The sequence below is a fragment of the Prosopis cineraria genome, unplaced genomic scaffold (genome assembly GCF_029017545.1).
Source record: "Prosopis cineraria cultivar Desert tree isolate PC_DT_omini unplaced genomic scaffold, ASM2901754v1 PC5, whole genome shotgun sequence".
NCBI lineage: Eukaryota > Viridiplantae > Streptophyta > Magnoliopsida > Fabales > Fabaceae > Prosopis > Prosopis cineraria.
Genome location: NW_026555336.1, coordinates 37,261,770 through 37,281,378, shown reverse-complemented (window position 1 = coordinate 37,281,378; position 19,609 = coordinate 37,261,770). Strand labels below are relative to the sequence as shown.

Sequence of the window (19,609 nt, the reverse complement as noted above, 5' to 3'; positions counted from 1 at the left end):
TTTTTAAAACAACAACAACGACAGCTGGATAGTTTTTTGTGTCTAATCCATCTGCTTATCTTATCTCAAGTGGATATGATTTGTTGCTCTACACCCACCCCACCCCCTCGCCAATTTTTTTTTTTTTTGGCAGTATTCTCTCCTCTTTCTTTCCACAACCCAGTAACTTTTGACTTCATTCATAACATAGAAATGTGATTTTTTTTTAATAGAACTCCAAAAACATTATTATCTATTTTGCTTAGATAATCAGAGGTGTTTCGATATTTCAGTGGCCTTAACCTGACTTGGTCATTTAATAAAAAATAATAAAATAATATATATTTAGGTCGATTTCTTTTTCTTTTTTGTTGGTATTATGAATTTGTTTGATAAAGACAGAGATATGGATTCAATCAATAATGACAAAAAAAAACCTCTATTAGAATTACTTTTCTCTCCTTGTTAATATGGTACATTTTCCATGCATTGAATACGTAAAATTAGACAAAATTGAAATTTTAGCCACCTAATTGTTTTTTCACGAGCCTATGTTAAATAAAAATGCTTTATATTTAAAATAAAGTGAGCATATTAAAAGCCAAAAAATTATTTTATTTTCTTTAGTAAAAAGCCACAAAATTAGTTTTTATTCTATGTAAATATTCTTCTATTAGGGACAATTTAATTCAAGAAATTATCTATACTAAATGTGAATGCATTTTCTAACAAAAAATCAAACCCTAGTTCATGATAATGTGAGGAATTAGTTATCCCCGCTAAATTCAACTTGCTTTGGTGGCCACAAAAGTATTTTAAAAAGCCACACGTACACACACATGATGGGTGGGGGTGGTGGCCAACGTCAATGTTATTTGTGGGGGACGAGGAGGATAGTGTACTTGGAAGGTAAGTATGAGCATCAAGATGGTCAGATGCCCTTAGAAGTCTTTCACTGTGCATTCAGACACCCCCACACACTACTTCCAAACTCATCAAACGGGTCAACTCTCTCTCTCTCTCTCTCTCTCTCTCTCTCTATATATATATATATATATATATCTGTATGCTCATATACACATGCGTTCATGCGAGTTGCTATCATTTTATTCATTAGGTAACATATACAATCAAGTAATCAGACATTTAATAATGGGAAATTGACTTCACCCCCATGTGAACCACTCACCTGTTTTAATGCATCAGCATTCATTTTTCTATTAATTAATGAGTGTTTGGTTAAAAATAGAAGTGGACAAAGTAGAAATCGGAAACTCCTAAAAAGCCCTTAAGAGGGAATTAATTAAAGAGAAGTATCGTTTTCAGAGTGGGAAAACTGAAAAACCTGGTCTTCACAATAACAGATGTCAAAATTGGACATGTCATGAAAAATGACATGCATGTATCCCCTATTCCCCTTGTATCTTGCATCTCATGGAGGACAGAGCCACAATTAAAAGTGGCGAGAGAGGGCACCACGTAAGGCAGCCGCATAAAAAAAGCAAAAGTGGAACTCAGCTTTTGCACCTTTTCATATTTGTGGCTTCATAATGTAACTAACTATGTTTGGTCTCCACATTCTGGTTGTGAGAGCCACGTTGCTCACACACTCTTACAACACCCCCTCGTTGGCTGCCACGTCTGAAAATATCATGTTTTCAAATAAATAAATCTGCCTTTTTTATTTTTTCTTTCTGGGGTTGTGTAGACGCTTTTCTGCACTTTTACTTACCCCTACCTGCTTTGTTCTGTGGAATCGATCATTTGCGTCTTGCATGGTGCCGCGTTATTCGGTGGGCTCTCTGGGCCCAAATTCTGATGTCCGATTTCAATCAGCCATTCTGCCGCATAGGATTTCCACCGTCGTTTTGCTCTGTTCTTTCTTGTCGTTTTCGTGGATCACTTGCTTCCTTTTTTGACCCTCCTGTCCGTGCTGGTCGCCCATTTGATTGATTGATTCTTCATGCCTCAACAACGCTATTGCCGCTTAAAAAATTGAGTGAGTGTATGTATACTCGTGTATACTCATGGGCTCGCCAGAACATGACATACTTCCGGACTCAAAAATATTTAAATATTATTCATCAATAAAGTTTTCACGGCATATGACACTTAAAACTATATTTATACTTGAATCTGATCTAATTATGATACCAAACATGTAATAAAATCTTTGTGAAATGGAAATTATAAACTTAAGGAAGGTGTGAGTGTGATGGAGGAGATGATGTCATAGTCGGAGGGCAAGTTGTGTTTGTGCCATGAATGTGATTAGTGGAGTTTGAAAAGGAAGGGTTTTGACTTGGGAAAGGAAGATTAAGAATGTTGTTGTGTTCAAAATGGTTAGACATTAGTCCAAGTGCCTTAATCTCAAGAAAGCAAATATGGCCATGTTTGGCAGATAAGAATCCTAATCTAGAAAATAGATTTTACATTCAAACATGTTTGGTACACTCTAATCATAGTTCTTAAGAATTCTAGTTTGGGAAAAAAAGTCAAATCAAATTATATCAAGATAGCTATAGAATTGGTTGGATTTCATGGAATAATTTTCTATCCCCATGCCTACCCCCATCATTCTCTCACTTACTCACCCACCATCGGCCTTCTCACCCACAGGCCACTGTCATCCACCCTTACACATCACAATGTCAGGTATCGACCACCACCAATGCCTTGGAGGATGCAATTGTGAAGCTCGACACATCCATTGCAACTTCTAACAATTTCAACATTAGCGTAGGAGTAATGGAGACCACGACCAATAACAAAAATGACCCAGAAGATGGCAAAGAAGTAGAGAAGAGGGCTATTTTGATGGTGGATGTGGTGGAGGCTTCTTGTTGCTCCTTCAAACAAAAATCCTTATAGCACTTGAAACAGAGATTCATGGTAGCTAGGGTGTCGAAGAAGATGGTTTGGTCATAACTAGAAATTTGATCGTTGGAATTGATGTTGTTGTAGCCCTTGATGGAGAAGTTTCCAGCAATGTTGATTTGGGAGATGATGTTAGGGTTGCTGCCTTGGGAGGTGCAACAGGATGATGGTCATTGATGAGGTATTGCTGTGCTTAATAGATAGAGTTGATTTTTTTTTTTTTGGGTTTAATTTTAAAAAGGATGATTTGGTCTTTTCCTACTTTAAGTATATATATTTATTAAAATTATATTAGGATTCAACCCTTATATTAAACACATTTTTAAAATTTACTTTTATTTTTATTTTAGTTTTAATTCTATCAACAACTTTTTTATTATATCAAACCAGGCTCGTGCCGTCATGTCATGTTTGGCAATCCCTGATGTCCTCTCTATCCATCCCACAATGACTTGGACCCCATATTCATCCTCTTTAAAAATTAAAAAAGGAAGACGAATTAGTCAAAATCGAAACGACAACTACAAAAACGTTGCCCCTGATTGAGTATTATGGCAGTAAGTGATCGTTGGACCACTCGATTAAGGCTAAAACCATAGAGGATAGAGCAACTCATTGCCATGGGTGGAACCTTCTCCTTTCTTTGTCATTTTTTTGGTTGGGATTGTTGAGATTCAATTCAATTCATCTTCCTCGTGGTCAGCAATACAAAGAATCTTAGTCAAACTTTATTTTTTTTTCCCTTTTTTGGTTTCATTCTTTTCATTTTTTACTTCCTGCTCCCTGCCTTTTTTCGGTTAACTTCATAATTTCAACTACACTTGATGCCTTAAGCCTCTAACTCGTATTAGCCAGGTGAAACAAATTGATCATGTTTGTGTTCTTTTTTATTTTTGGCAAAAAATAAAACAAGTCATTTTTATTAATATTAAAAATCATACACACGCTGATAGTCAAAGCTAACAAACAAAACACCCAAAAAAAAAAACCTATTCAATAAAAATGCAACACCAAATCAAAGGACAATAACTTCAATTACTTAATTAAAAAAACTAGCCACCTCAAAGTTTGAGAACCATGGAACCAATTAGATTCTAGGAATTTACTATTCGTCCATATTAAGAATGGATATGTGAAGCCTTTTCTTGTTGATGAAGTTGTGAGCCAAATGAATCCATTTCAGTTGTTCAACTATTGCCAACTTCAATTCTTCTTTTAGGTATAAAGAGTAGGCTTAACCAATAATAGAGAATGTCTCTTCCCCGACTAAAATTGTTATATATATAAAAAGATTGAGATGCAAACCCCAACTTTAATTGGTTATTGACTAAAAAAATGATATGTATGTGTATGAAATATTGAACTATGAAAGTATTTGTCTGACACATTTTATAAAAAAACAAGACAATATTAAAACTTGTTGACCAAATTGTATTTGATGATGATATTATTCAAATACAAACAAGGACCGCGAGAATCTCAACTTTCAATTTTTAACATGCATGGATAAGCTCAAATTTAGATCAATAAAAAAAAAGAAAAAGAAAAGATGAATAGTCATTCACTAAGTAGGATACATGCATCATTCTCATTATCAATCTTTTGTTAATTTTTTTTTTAAATGAAAGTGATAAAAGCAAAAGAGAGGAGAAGCGGAGCAAGGCTTGGTGGATGAAATAACGTGGACTCTTGGTTTTAAAGCACCAAATAAAAAATATTAAAGTAAACTTGTACATTCTCATCATAAATTTTTCTTAAATGAGAAATGATTACATATACAAAAAGTTTGGTGGCTCCAAATTATAGGGAAACAAAAAGGAACGATTTATAATTAAAACGCTTAATCATGTGATATTCAACCATGGGAACTGTATATTTTTATGATAGCTAGAAACCATCATAACAATAGCGCATAAACCCTGAATCAACTGGCTGTAATTGAAGCTGGAAGTAATCACTATGTGTGGAAATAAGAATCAAATTGATTGTTCCCAGATAACCTTGATTCTTGAATATTGGATGGGCTTCATATTTTGGGCCAATAAGCCTTATTACGAATAATAGCCCATCACAGTAGGGCCCAACGTGTGAGCCCAAGAAGGGGAATAGACCTTCTAGTCAAGTGGGAAATATCATTTAATGTGTAAGATTTAATTATTATTTTTTAGGCGTTTCTGCATGTTTAGATTTTTTTTCTTGGGATGTTGGATTTTTGGCAAAATAATGATGTTAGACTGTTAGGTTTGTTTTGAAATCTAGTTGCGGCTCTCGTGAGAAAACTAGCCTTTGTTTTTTTGGGCCAGGAGAAAACTAGCTTTTGACTAAGGCTAAAAGTTAAACTGTAATATTATTCTAAACTTGTGCATGATATTAGATTATTAGGTCTAGCAAAAAATCATGAATTTTCAAAAATGCCGACAAATGAATGGTTCCAATTTTCCAGCTGAGGGTTCTTCAATGGTCAGTTACAGATATTTGAGTTTTTGTTTTCTTTCTTGTACTTATATTAATGACAGTAGGAAAAGAAAAAATAAAAAGTAAATATGTATTCTGTTATAAAAAATCAATTAAAAAATATCACACAAGATTTTATTTAAATTATTTAAAATATTTTAATTGGATAGATAATAAATGACGTGGTATACTTGATCTACCTAAATATTTGTCTCATAAATATATATATTTTTTCTTATATATGTTCTTTTTGCCAGCATATTTTCTCACTTATATCAAACTTTGGCTTTTAATATTTTCTTCCCCTTCCGTTTTCATTTTATTTTTATTCACTAAAATAAAAATTTGGATTAAGATATATTTTTATTCTTGAACCATTTTTTATGAATGTCAGTCATTTTGTACTGATAAGCTAGACAATTTTCTCTCTAAACTTTTTTTTTTAAATTTAAAAAGCCAAAAACTCCTTTTATTAGTTAGCCATTAACTTTGTTGTTTTTTTGCTGATATGTCATATATATGAAGCTCATGCATAATGATAGCTAAGACTCTGACTATATCTTTTGATAATAATTTATCTTTAAATTCTTTTTTTAAGAATGCTGTACACTCTAAAGTCTTGTTAAAATAAAAATTTAATAAGTATTGTTAAAATATTAAATATTTTTCTTAAATAATATTATTTAAAAATATTCATCCAAAACATATAAATTATTTTTTAAATATCAATTAACAGCTCAAACTAATTTTTCAAAAATTTATAGATGAATTATAATTTTTGATATTGATTAAGTTTCTTAAATTTTAGGTCCTTCTTTGTAATTTTTTTGTTAACTAATAATATTTTTCTAAAATATTATACTACCTAAATTTAATACTCTCTACACACTACAGCAAGGTAAAATTAAAAATATGACAAATCAAAACTAACATGCCAAAAAAATGTTTATTTAGAAGATATTCCATTAATACACTACAAAAAATGCTACTTAACAAGAGAATAATGAAGAGATTGGGGGGGATCTCTCTAAAATTTAGAGATTCATTCCATTCATTTTTAATACAAAAAATATTAAATTGAGTGGTGTAATATTGGGAAATACCATTAGTTGATAAAAAAATTATAGAAAATGAACTAAAAATTTTAAAGAATTTGATCAATATTAAAAATATAATTGATATATAAAAAATTATAAATTATCTATAAATTTTTGAAAAACCTGTTTGAGCTATTAATATTTTAAAAATAATTTATAAATTTTAGATGAATGTTTATAAATAATAATATTTTAATTATTAAATATGTATTAAATTTTATTTTAATAAGATTTTGAGGTATTCAACTCTTTTAAAAAAATATTTCATGATACTCAACATTCATAAAAAAAAAAAAGAATTCATGAACGAATTAACACTAAAAAATATGATCAAAATCTTATTTATCATTAAGTGTAAACCTCATGTACATGCCACACCAACAAAAAAAGGCAAAGTTATGGCTGACTAATGGAATAAATTTTTTCTTTTTAAAAAAATTATTCAAAAAAATTGTTTCATTTATTAGTGCAGGACACCAACACCTAAAAAAAATTAAAAAATTAAAATACACCTTAATTCCAAAACTTTTGACCAACCAGACACAACAAAATAATGTTATTTGCAAGATAAATATACAAGCCGTAACCAAACTAAAGCGTTGGAGTACCGACTACCATTAAAGTTTTCTTTTCTTTTTTGTTTTTTGTTTTTGGGGTCCAGAGACTACCATTAAAGTTTTTGAATATGTATAAGTGTTCCCACCTATTTAGAGCTGAGAAATAATCAGAATCACATGTTCTTCTTTCTCTCATTGACTGCTTTTCTTCTTTTTTTCTTTGCTTGTTGTTTTGACCCTTTCCAAGTCCTTTAGAATTAGCTCCATTACGATTTTGAAATATTCAAACCAACAAATGGCGAAAAAAGAAAAGTCAAATTATGATTCTTTGAGCTATCTTTTTTTTTTTAATTACTTATACGTATATTCTTATTAACAACAATCATATTCAAAGTTCAGTTAGGTATTAAAAATAAGTATATCTCTTAATGAGCATTCAGAACGTGATTGGTTTTGAGCTATTATTTGGTGCAACACATTATACATGAAGACAAAAGATTTGGGTATTCGGTGACTTTAATTACGTAATACACAAGTTGAATATAATGTTTTCATGAATAATACATTTAACAAAACATCATAATTTTACCATATCTTACATTGATATTGGGATGTCAATGCTGTTGATTATTTTTATATTTTTCAAATATATCAAAAGATTTTGTTGGTCAAATATATTTCATAGTTTATTTATACATGCATTAGAAATTGAAATACCCCTGCAACTAACTCTATATTATTCTTTGTGCTGGCAAAGACTAAGCTCCACCGTGACATCATTAATTTTTTTTATAATTATTTGACTGAGCCAAATTTAAACATCATGGAATGTAGTTCAATTAAAAACAATTTTATTGAAAGTAATTTTTTATTCACATAAATTCGAATTTGAGACTCCTTGTTTAAGTGCCTATTCCACATGTATGATGATGACCTACTAGTGAGGGCATCACGTTTGATCAAATTAGTTGACCCAATCTTACGGTGAATGCGGCCCCAAAGTCCATTTGTCCAGAGACAACGTGGGAACTCGTCACGCATTTCCCGCCTCTTTTAACGTTCGGTTTCCTCATCCCTTCGACACATTAATTGCAACGCCTCATTATAATATAATATTCCTAAATTAATCATTAATCATGAACTATGAATCGCCTTCTTCCCATGTATGGCATTGACGATCCATCACATAATAATAATCTATCAATAAATATAACGTTAGGTCTGTCAGAAGAAAGATACTAAGCTTGGGGAACAAATTGTAGCTATCTATATCTTATCTATCCATCCATCTCATCGCATAAATTGAGACCCAAATTGCTCTTACTGGTTCTTCGTTTCCAGACAATGAAGCGTCATCAAACTCTGGTGTGAAGCTCTTCGTTCTGATCCCTGTTCCCCGGCACATTCCATCTCGGATCTGACATCCTGGCAACGCTCCGGTATTTCGGATTACTTGGAGCTCTCAAAGCCTTCTTAATCACGGACTCCAACCTTTTCAAATCTCTCTCTGTTTTCTGCACATTAACAATAGTACTGAGATAGATGAGAAATATTGACTGGATTTTCTGGAAAATTTTCAGGAAATGAGTTCGAATTGCGGAAGACGTCCTTGAACTTTGGCTATGATCGGAACCAATAGTTTGGTTCAGATTTCGAGATTAACAATTGCGAATTAGGTTTTAGTCTATTAAACAAGGGTTGGATCGAGGTGTGACACTGGATCTTGATATTTCTGAAGACTGTCATTGAAGAAGTTAATATGTGCAGCAAGAAAACGGTGAATTTGGACGACGAGCAAATAGCCGAGCTACGCGAGATTTTCCGTTCATTCGATCGGAACAACGACGGCAGCCTCACTCAATTGGAGCTCAGCTCGCTTCTTCGATCGCTTGGTCTGAAACCAAGCCCTGAACAGCTAGAGGGATTCATGCTGAAGGCGGATACAAACAACAATGGCCTTGTGGAGTTCTCGGAGTTTGTGGCACTGGTGGCGCCTGATCTTCTGCCGGCGAAGTCGCCGTACACGGAAGAACAGCTGAAGCATCTGTTCACAATGTTTGATAGAGACGGAAATGGGTTCATCACGGCGGCGGAGTTGGCGCACTCTATGGCGAAGCTAGGGCATGCTCTCACAGCAGAAGAGTTGACAGGGATGATCAAGGAGGCTGATTCTGATGGAGATGGAAGGATCAGTTTTCAGGAGTTCTCGCAGGCCATTACTTCAGCTGCTTTTGATAATTCCTGGGCTTGAGAATTCATCTTCTTTCTGGTATTGTCTCTTTCCTTTACCTCTCACAGACGCGTGATTCAACTCAAATTATCTTGTTCCTGTGAAGTTGAAAATCCATTTCTTTTGGGTTTGGCTACGTAGATTGTTAAACATTGAAGTATTGAATAGTTGATATCTTTTTGGACTCCTAAAATCTAAGCAAGAAGATCTTAATATCAAGGGCCATCATATTTGTGTCTAGCATTGAGTTACATTTTTTTGATATGGAACTCCGGCCTTATTGGTTATGTGACTCTGTTTTCTTGCAGAATCGGCAACCAAAGTCAGTATAGTGAAGGCAATACCGTTTGATGAAGAAGAATCCGAATATGTTGCTAGATGAGTGATTTCTAAACTTTTTCTTTAGATGCAGAAGTTCTGATCAGGCTGGCCTCTAGGGTTGAGTTGAAAGGTTTGCTGTGTCATTTGGTTCTGTGCCGTTTTCCAATATGAAAACATCAGCTTTCGTGACTCCCTGAGCATTCGATAATCAAAAATTTGATCATCTGTCAAACGACTTTTTGATATAAATTGAGGGTTGTTTAAAATTATAGAAAGAGGCTGCTTTTTCACATTTGTTCCACCAAGTTACCACTCAACAAGGATGTCATTCAGATTATTCTCTGTTTTGGTCTAGATAGAAAAATAAAAAAAAAAAGCATTTAAAATGAATTTTAGTTTTATTATACAAAAAATAAATTATGACGATGATCATGATGAAACCACTAGCACGTTACTTCTTCTTCTTCCTCTTCTTTTTGGGCCTCCCACTATGCATATTAATTAGCGTTTTTTTTTTCTATATGGAAAATGCTAGCAATGACCTTTTTTTGTCCGAAATAACCTCGTCTTTTTTTTTTAAACCAAAAATACCCTGGTGTCAATAAACAATAGCACCGAACAATTTTTTTGGAATAAAAGAAAAATGAAAATAAGAGTGCTGATAAATACAATTATAAAATTTTTTTAAGTAGATCGAGTACGTTATGTCAATTATTATTTGTTCAATAAAAACATGACATTCAAAAATAATTAAATATAAATTGATTATGACATTAATGATAGTAGAGAAAAAAAAGACAAAAAATTAAATATATATTTTGTTATAAAAATAAAATCAATTAAAATATTATCACATCAAATTTTATTTAAATAACTTGCCGCATTTTAATTGAATAAACCATAATTGACATGATATATTTAGTATACTTAAGAATTTCTCACACAATTACTACATGGTCCTCCTATCACATGAAACAAATTAGCACCGAACAAATTGTTTGTTTTGCATCTTGTAATAAATGAGGTAAAGTCTCAAATATACATTATAGAAAATACTAGCTTATTTTGAACCTTGCAAATATATGGAAATTACTTTAATTTCAAAATTATTTATAACGCTGTTAAGAAATTCAAATTCTTGAAAATTTAATTTAATTTTTTGAAAAAATTAATCTTTTAATCCTTCAACTTTTAAGTCACTTATAACTCAATTTTTTAACTATAATTCGCTATGATTTAATCCCTTAACTTTTGATTCACCCATAATTCAATCTTTATTTTTTAATTTTTTTAAAAAAATTTTTAATTAAATAAGAAGGATAAAAAATGCTCATACATTATTTTAAAATACTCTTCTCTTGCTCATTGATGTGAGATATAAGCTAACAGGAAAAAAATTAACAAAAGTTTAAGAACTAATTTGTAAGTAATTCAAAAATTAAGAGACTGAATCACAGACAAGTCATAATTAAAGAACTGAGTCACAGTGAATTATAGTTGAGGAATTAGGTTATAAGTGAATTAAAAGTTGAAGGATTAAAAAATTTTTTTTTTTAATTTTTTTATCACTATCTAATTGAGTCAATTTTAAGGATTGTCAAACCTAATTAGAAGTAATTCTTCCAAAAATATCTTTTACATTTTCACGTACTTGACATTGGAATGAAACCACGACATAAGCCACAACAGTTCTTCACTATAACCAACGGGTAAAAGTTAATTATTAACTCATATTATTAAATTTAAAATGCATCTTTTCTCTGCAACCCATACAACTATGATTCAGTGCTTTCTCGAGAGAAACAGAATCGGATGCTCTCTCCCTTCAGATTCATCCTCAGCCATTCTTACATTAATTTTTTTAACTTGACTCTAACGTTAACTTGAGTAAATCTCTTATATTTTTCTCATTAATCATCTGTTGATAATTCAAGATTATAAGTGCACATTGTCTAACACGACTTCTTCGATTTTCCTGGTGGGTTTCAGTCTTCCAGGGGAACTGACTAATAAGATGGGTTAGAAACCTGGTTCGTTGTGATCTGCTGCATGAGAGGGAGAGTGGCTTGTGGGCTTAGCTCTTACAAGGATTTGTGGGTGTAGAAGAGCAAATAAACAATCAGGCCATAGACAGCAGTGCCTGGAGCTAACTAAGGAGACCAAGTCAGATCACTGTTTCAAAATTTGTAACACATTCAAACCAAAATGTTAATAGGAAAATGCAAGAGTGATTGCCAAAAAATATAATAACTAAGATTAAGCTTTCTTATTCTTGGATTTAAGCATCACATATCCTATGAATATGCTTATGAAGCACAGAAGCGCCACACCAACAGACACAGGTATTAGGACAGCATACTCCTGAGGCAGGAAATACTTGTGAACGAAGTGATTGCTATCTACAAATGGCTGAAAACCGAAAGATCAATCGTTAATAATTGAGAAGTCAACATAATTATTTTGAAGATTACTTTTCAAGGTACCTACCAGGATAATGACCCAGAAAGTATAGTAAGTGAATATAGTTATGCTGATGAAGGATAATACAAAGCCAACTGCTCTATCAGCTAATTCCATGCTGATGGGCTATGTTCTCACTTCCTGTTAACACCATACAAATAACTCCCTTCATTTGCATTAGAAAAATATTAATAATTATCATAAACCAATCAGCGTCAGCCATCCACCCAAAATTGCTAATACAAAAAACAAACAAAAAAGCTGGATCACAACCAATTGCATGAAATTATAGCCTTGGAAATGCGTGTTCTGTTGTTTCTTCACACACAAACTTGAAATGAAGGTCTATTTTTAGAAAAAAATGAAATTTGGGCAAGAGTAATAACTTTCAAATCTTTCAATTCTAGAATAGCTGGTCGTTGCAGCCCTGTGCATTCAAATCACAGTCTTCGTTACTCAAGTCAACCAGATACAACAAGGAAGACATCTTCTGGTCACACATTAGCTATTAGTACCTGGTCCAAGCTTCATACCCCATGTTTAACTGGCATCCTAGAACTAACATAAACAAGAAATAAAGAATACAAAAACCTATCTTGGCAGTTGGCACAAATACAGCAAACAGATTTGATGAATTAATACCTCGAGACATTGCCTTCAGAATGGGCAAGTCTCATTAACACAAACAAATGCCAATGACGAGGTTTATCATAAACCTTTATTTATGTATATAGATTAAGATTTTGTTTTTGAAAGTTTAAAGCAACCAATAACAAGATCACCAAGAAAGTGTAACGAAACCAATAAGACTAGACAGAATCAACCGGTTTTAAGGGTGACATTGATGATGGCAAAGGGTAAAAATATCTGATCCTCCCCCCAAAACTGTCCAAATCCAAAGTGGCGATCTCTTTTGAATTTTAGCCAACTTCAGAAAAAATACGTCTCTAACATCTGAATTGGAAAATACTTGATATCCAAACCACCCAAAATATCTAAAAGAATACCACATTGGATAATGGATGGTTGGATAACAGGTATTAACTATTAAGCATGGGACGTCCAGTACAAAATATGCCTGATATCCAAAAAGGCAACAAGTTTACTGCAATTAGATAGATACCCATTATCGAGTTACTTTTTTCAATTAGCATGTATAATGACATTTTATCATAGTAATTGGGGCTAGAACAATAACCATTAATGTAAAAGCTTGCTCTTTCTTCTCCCTCCCCTACCTGTTCATTTTCCCCATAAAAAAAAATACTAACTCCAGTGAACAGTGACACCAATTTCAAAAGTAATTACAGCGTACAGTAATATCAAACATTATCGGGAAGCACTATAAATTACGGACAGCAATTAAATTTCCAAAGAAGGATGTTTCTGTGAGAATTTTGTAAGAAAGAAAGTTGAGCAAATATTCGGATTGAAGGAAGAAGAGACAACGAGGTTTCAGATTCCAGCTATTAAAAATTGGAATCAGAGGAGGGAAGTTGGTTAACCAATTCAAAGAAGGATCAATACTCGAAAGGCTTTTCTACAGCTACAAGCAGACAGCACACGGCAATACAACTAAGGTTCTGGTGAACGATGGCAGTGCTGCCAGGGCTGAGGCTGGAGCAATGGTTCTCCAATCAATTTACATAATAAGAGGGGGGAAATCTCACTAATTCGCATAACCTCTAATCTACCAGAGAGTATTTCTTGTTCATGCAATTCATATAATCACCCCAATAAATTTCGAGAATTAGATTGCAATTTCTCCAGTTCCCTGATACACCCAGCGAGTCTGAAGTCCCTATGGCTCTCTTGAATTCCAAAAAGTAGTTTGATTACGAGAATTTCAATAATTACATCGATGAGATCCATGCAGCGGCACGAGAGCGAGAGCGAGAGAGAGAGGGGTGCTTACCTAGATGAAAAAGGCGGCGATGATGTTTCAACTGTCAATACAAGGCGTCGCCGTTGATCATGGAACTAACAGCAGCCAGTAATCGGAGGAAGAAAAGAGCACAGAAGAGATGAAAATGATGTGAATATAGGTTGCGAATGCAAGGGAAAGTGCATTGGCTCGAAAAGAATCGTTGACGACATGCAATTAGGAAAAACATCGTCCAAACCCTCCTGGGTAATTGTAGAGATTAGCGACAATTTTATTTATTCATTTATTTTTTAAGTCTTACGAATTTAAAATTTGCAGGAAAAATGAATTATTTTATAATGAATTATATATATATATATATAATACTTGAAAAACTTATAGAAAAAAACTATGTAAATGATAGTGGAATCTCACGAAACATGATAATTCTTCTTAAGTCCTTGTAAACCTTTATAATGTTAATGATTTTTGTTGAAATAACTAAAAATTCCCAATTCAAAATAAAAAGTAAATATTATTAATTACTTTGATTTAAACAATGATTAATTTTATTCATGTAATAATTAGAATGGAATAACAAATTATAACTTTTACTGTGCAAATTTTTTATTGACTAAAATTTAAATATTATAAACATCTGTATTTATTTTAATTTAAATAATGATTACTTTTTTTTTGGTGATAACTAGAATGAAATAAGAAATTATAACTTTGTTGCACACATAAAATTTATAATTACTTTTTTTATTCTAATTATTATTAAGAAGAATTTTAATTACTGCTTAAATTAAAATAGTCACTAATATTAACTTTTTAAGTTTAAATTAGGTATTTTAATCATTTCACCTAAAATCATTGATGCAAAATGGGGAAGGAGAAATGGGTGGAGAATATGGAAAAAAGATAAAAGGGATTAGCAGAGAAAATAGAGAGAAAAAAAAACTCAAAAGAAATGTGAGGTAACAGTATTTCTTATTTAATCAAATGTGAATCTATAAAAAATAAATAAGTTAAAGTATTATTTATAGGCTTCAACATTGACCCTAAAAATAAATGCAAGAAATTTTTGAAATTTTAAAATTAAATGAGAAGATAATAATAATAATTTAAATATTACGATAATTAAAATAAAATATTCTTAGTTAATAAAATATATTTGATCTTTCAATCTTTTTAAATCTTCAATATCTTTAATTATTTTTTTATTTTTCTTCCTATCAATCATTTATGTAAGAAAGATCCTTGAGATTTGAAAAGAATTATGATATTTTATAAGACTTTATTAGCATTAGCATGTTTCAAGGGAATTTTTTGTCATTTTCCAATATATATCATGTTTGAGTATATATAAAATAAAATATTTTTTCATGAATTATAACACCAATCTTAAATTTTTTTTTATTTTTAATGAACTATCAACATTTGAAATTACTCCAATGTATGGAGTATGGAGTAATTTCAAATTGAACTAGAATTGTATTTCAATAAAAGGGAAGGTCTTTCAAGTTTTTTTTTCCCCTTCTTTTTCTAAAACTGCAGCTCTGAATGGAACACTTTGCTTGGTTCCTCCACCACACATGCAAGGAAAACTTGCCTTTGGGTTTTTCCTTTTGTGAACAATTGATCTTGGATGAGATTCCACAGACTAAGCATGAATTAAGATCTTCACAGTTGGGATGCTAGGAACAGAGTTGGAAGCTTGTCATTTAGAAGAATTCTCTAGTAAAGATTGTTCGCTTAAGTTTATCGGGACATCTGAAAAATCTGATGCAGACAATTGTACTCCAAATAAAATATATCAATACATGGCTTTGCGTTTAAGTACACCCAACATACTATAAGTGTCCTAAGCCTAGAAATTCAAATGAGCACCTTACCTCAAAATGAAAACCACCAAATCTTGGTTGGGTCAGGTTAGAAGTAGATAGCTTTGTCGATTTATATGGATTAGCTACTTCTGGAGGGATAATTTGAAACTCACAAGGATCTTGAAAAAAGAGATTCACAAAGTTTCTAGGATATCTTCTTAGTAACAATGTGGAGTTTTTAGTAATCCTCACAAAACTTGAATTATATTGGCAAGAAAATTACTCTCATATTAATGTTCAATATTATGATTCTTTAGAAGCCATTCATCTTATTAAAACCAAATACACTCGTAAATCTTTTATCAATTCTATCAAAAGAATCAGAAACCTTTTTACGCTCGATTAGCAGGTCTTCATTAACCACATTTTCATATATTTGTGTTGACTGGTCAATTCATCAAATTGATAAGGATAGTTTCAATATTAAAAATTTTAAGGACCTACCATGAAAGTATAAATACCTTTTAAGTTCAATTTTTTTTATCTATAACTACACCCTTGTCAAACTAAAAAAGTAGACATTCATAATTATATCTTAACTAATTCCAATGCATAAAAACATACTCCATATATTTTAAATTATAAGATACTTTTAGACAAAATTTTACATACCAATAAAATTCATTAAAAACACTTTACAACCCTACTATTTCAAGATAAAAATATAAACTTTTAAAATTGCCCTTCATTAATACTCCATTGATAAAATAATAATAAAATAATATTGAAGAGAAAGAATACATGGGAAGAGTAATAATGAAAAAGTATCATTAATGAAATATTACTTTTATCAAAGTATTTTATATTTTGGGATGCTCAATTTTTTCTAAAACTGTCTTATAATTTGAGACGAAGGGAATACACAAAAATATGAGACTCACTTTTATCCAAAGAGCCTTTGTTATGAAGACAAGCTTTTTTAAACATTATTTTTCTCCAGTGAGACAGGCACCTCTAGTTCTATTTACTGGACAAAAAAATTAATTTTAATCCTATTTATATACTACTTTATTATTTTTATGTTTATTTTTACTTTTATATTTTTATTACACATTCTTATCAAAGAATAGAGAAGAAAACTTATTAAATTTTAAGATAGAGTTAACAAATTTTATTTATTTTTCTATCTCCATGAAGCAGGTATGCATAATTATTCATCAACTACCTTCACTATTTCACATACCATAACTGAATTCTTCACATGCCCACCCACCTACGCTACACTGAGTAACAAATTTAGAAATTGCACGTACCGTCATATTCTTTTTTTTTTTTTTGGCCAAACGAACGTACCGTCATACCCAATTACACCACTTTTTGCAAAATAATATGAACCTTCACATCATTATATCCACCAACCAGCCATATTATTATTACTATTTTCTCCTTTGCTCTTTCTCTCCCAAGGTATTTTTATGCCAGCTCCTCCAGAATAAAAATAAAGTCCTATTAAACTTCGCATAATCGGAAAGATAAGAACCTAAAAAGGAAGAATCCTTGCTAAAAGGAGACATCAATTAAACGTAGAAATCAGGATACCCATGAGACAAGGCACCGAAAAACAAAAAACCCGGATTTGCTTCTTTTTGGGCCGCACAAAATATGCCAGTCTTAGTACTGGGCCTTTTTCAATACCCACTCTTGGATTTTTCCTATCTCCCAAAAGCTCAAACAGTAAACACAGACGAGAATATGATCATTGACCCCAAAGACAAAAGTTGACACGGAGAAAAAAGGACCCGACTTTCCTATTTTGTTACTGCGTAAATATAAAAACAGTGGTATCCGTAGTTAAACTTTTTAAAACAGTGAACTAAAAATTAGTGTTTCAACCGGAGCTGCCTTAAAGTTAGGTTGATCTTAACTAAAATAATATAATTTAACTTATATATATATATATATATAATATTTATATTTAAATATAAAAATGAAAAATTAAATAAAAAATCATTACTCTTACTTAAACAACCTAATACAAATTCAATAGAAAAAAATATTGTACATGCCAACATAATCAAAAGAAAAATTCAACAAACTTATTAACATCTCAATAAAAGGTTAAATAATTTTGCTTAGATAGCCTAACAAAAATTTAATATAAATAGAAATTGTCTTTATCACAACTAATATTTAAAGATTATCCTACAATCTACTCCACAAATCTTTTACATAATTTTATCATAATTGCTAAATTTATCAAATTTATTATTACGATAAATACGATGTAACGGATTGGGGTGACCTGTCAAGTTAGAACTGAGTTGATCAGATTGATCCATGTTAACCCTTCCCTAAGTGAAGTCATAAATCAAACCAATTGGGTTATCAGTTGATCGGTTGGATTTTCTATTCATTGATTAAAGCAAAACAAGAGGTTCGTGATGGTCGGCAAAATTGCATGGAGCTTAAAAGAGTAAATTAACTAATATTTTGTGAATTCTATTAAAATTATACAACCCTTTTAGTTATTTTAGTAAAACACACAGAAGATCAATAAACTCTCTTTATTTTTAAACAATACTGGTGTATATTTTCTAAAAAACGAAATATTTATACAAATAAAAAAAAGTCCAAACGAATAAAGAAAAAAGGTGTAAAAGAAAGATAAAAGAGGAAAGGGAATGGAATGAAGGATAAACAAACATTGGATTCCCGTGAGATTAAAAAAAGTAAACACGCGAATCGTGACGTGGCACCGAAAAATGGAGACAAATCGAATACTTGTATGTAATTTTTTGGCCACAACGTATAGTTGTATAATTTTGTATATTTGTATTAAACAAATCACAAGTTGACTCCATCACTCGCAGTCACTTCTCAATTTCTCTTCTTCTTCTTCCTCCTCAGCCGCTCTATGCACATCTGCGACTATGCATAGACTATCTCTCGGCTCGCCTTCCTCCAAGCTCCACCTCCATGGAAGCCCCAAGGAGGTCCCGCTCTCACCACAAGAACCCAAGCGCCGCCTTGAAGTCGACGACGACAACAACAAGACTCATCGATTATCACTATCGCCTTCTCCGACACCGAACAAGGTCATCCATCTCATCCCCGTTCTAACACTCCTCTGCTTGTTCATCCTCTACCTCTCCTCTCACAATCCCTCTCAATCAGGTACTCATTCTGCTTTAACACTGCGCCTTACCATCAATCTGCCATTCCTCTTTCACTATTTCATTTCCTTGCCTTTTTGTTTCAGACTTGGCTCAGTTCAACGGGTTCAAGCGCTCCTCCAGTCATTTCGGTATGATGCATTTGCAGAAACCAGAGACGGTTTTGATGTTCTGGAATTTATCTAACCATGTTTTTTTGGACTGATTTCATATTTGTTTGTTATCTATAGATTCGGCGGTGGAGATGAACGGCATTCAGAAGTACATGAAGGTAGAGAGAGGCGATGTTTTGGCGATTCGAAGCCTGCGTAATTTGCGAGAGATCGGAAAACAGTCTCCGAAATCCCGACCTCACAGGAAATTCGCGGATTTCTAGCCCGATTTCTCGCTGCCTTTCATTCAATATTCTTATTCGTGTATATCCGAATTGCTTGTCAAACGTTTTTTTTTTCTTTTTTTGCCGCTTCATTTTTGTACAGGCATTTCGAGTTCGGAATTGATTTCCATGGAATAATAATCATACTACTCATCATAGATTTGCGTTCTTGTTGGAGCTGTAGCAAACAACGGTGAACGGTGAGTGTAGGATAAAAATGCGAGTTCCGGCGAACGGCGCAAGATAGGATAGGGCAGTGTGGGGTGCGCCGAATGTTGGAATACAGCTGGACTTTGGGACCGTTAACTCATCTCGATTTGCGGTTGAAATGCCAGCTGTAAATGGCTGTGCTCATCAGAACAGTGCCTTCATTTTCACTGAAATTGATTTTC

At 32.3% G+C, this 19,609-nt stretch overlaps 3 protein-coding genes across 4 annotated transcripts; 2 read left to right on the top strand and 1 right to left on the bottom strand.

Moving 5' to 3' along the window:
• Window positions 1-8,158: 8,158 nt before the first annotated feature.
• Window positions 8,159-9,852, top strand: LOC129311673 (probable calcium-binding protein CML18). The gene is made up of 3 exons (XM_054954070.1): window positions 8,159-8,403; window positions 8,545-9,233; window positions 9,503-9,852. The coding sequence occupies exon 2, from the start codon at window positions 8,724-8,726 to the stop codon at window positions 9,213-9,215; it is 492 nt and encodes a 163-aa protein (XP_054810045.1). The 5' UTR covers window positions 8,159-8,403; window positions 8,545-8,723; the 3' UTR covers window positions 9,216-9,233; window positions 9,503-9,852.
• A 1,775-nt stretch (window positions 9,853-11,627) lies between these two features.
• LOC129311529 (dolichol-phosphate mannose synthase subunit 2) lies at window positions 11,628-14,092 on the bottom strand. Of its 2 annotated transcripts, none has more exons than XM_054953865.1 (3): window positions 13,891-14,092; window positions 12,003-12,141; window positions 11,628-11,924 (listed from the first exon to the last, which is right to left on the bottom strand). In XM_054953865.1, the coding sequence occupies exons 2-3, from the start codon at window positions 12,090-12,092 to the stop codon at window positions 11,772-11,774; spliced, it is 243 nt and encodes an 80-aa protein (XP_054809840.1). In that variant the 5' UTR covers window positions 12,093-12,141; window positions 13,891-14,092; the 3' UTR covers window positions 11,628-11,771. The 2 variants fall into 2 exon arrangements, with proteins under 2 accessions (XP_054809840.1, XP_054809839.1); XM_054953864.1 differs by having other exon boundaries at window positions 12,003-12,116; window positions 13,891-14,088.
• A 4,421-nt stretch (window positions 14,093-18,513) lies between these two features.
• Window positions 18,514-19,375, top strand: LOC129311969 (uncharacterized). Its single transcript, XM_054954492.1, has 3 exons — window positions 18,514-18,842; window positions 18,928-18,972; window positions 19,072-19,375. The coding sequence occupies exons 1-3, from the start codon at window positions 18,599-18,601 to the stop codon at window positions 19,215-19,217; spliced, it is 435 nt and encodes a 144-aa protein (XP_054810467.1). The 5' UTR covers window positions 18,514-18,598; the 3' UTR covers window positions 19,218-19,375.
• The last annotated feature ends 234 nt before the right edge of the window (window positions 19,376-19,609 follow it).

Bases quoted from the DNA above. Each gene is read 5' to 3' on its own strand.
- LOC129311529 (XM_054953865.1), bottom strand. From the start codon at position 12,092: ATGGAATTAGCTGATAGAGCAGTTGGCTTTGTATTATCCTTCATCAGC. The intron at 11,925-12,002 runs GTAGGTACCTTG...TTCGGTTTTCAG, and splicing joins CTTTCTGGGTCATTATCCTG to CCATTTGTAGATAGCAATCA.
- LOC129311673 (XM_054954070.1), top strand. From the start codon at position 8,724: ATGTGCAGCAAGAAAACGGTGAATTTGGACGACGAGCAAATAGCCGAG.
- LOC129311969 (XM_054954492.1), top strand. From the start codon at position 18,599: ATGCATAGACTATCTCTCGGCTCGCCTTCCTCCAAGCTCCACCTCCAT. The intron at 18,843-18,927 runs GTACTCATTCTG...TTTTTGTTTCAG, and splicing joins TCACAATCCCTCTCAATCAG to ACTTGGCTCAGTTCAACGGG. The intron at 18,973-19,071 runs GTATGATGCATT...TGTTATCTATAG, and splicing joins GCGCTCCTCCAGTCATTTCG to ATTCGGCGGTGGAGATGAAC.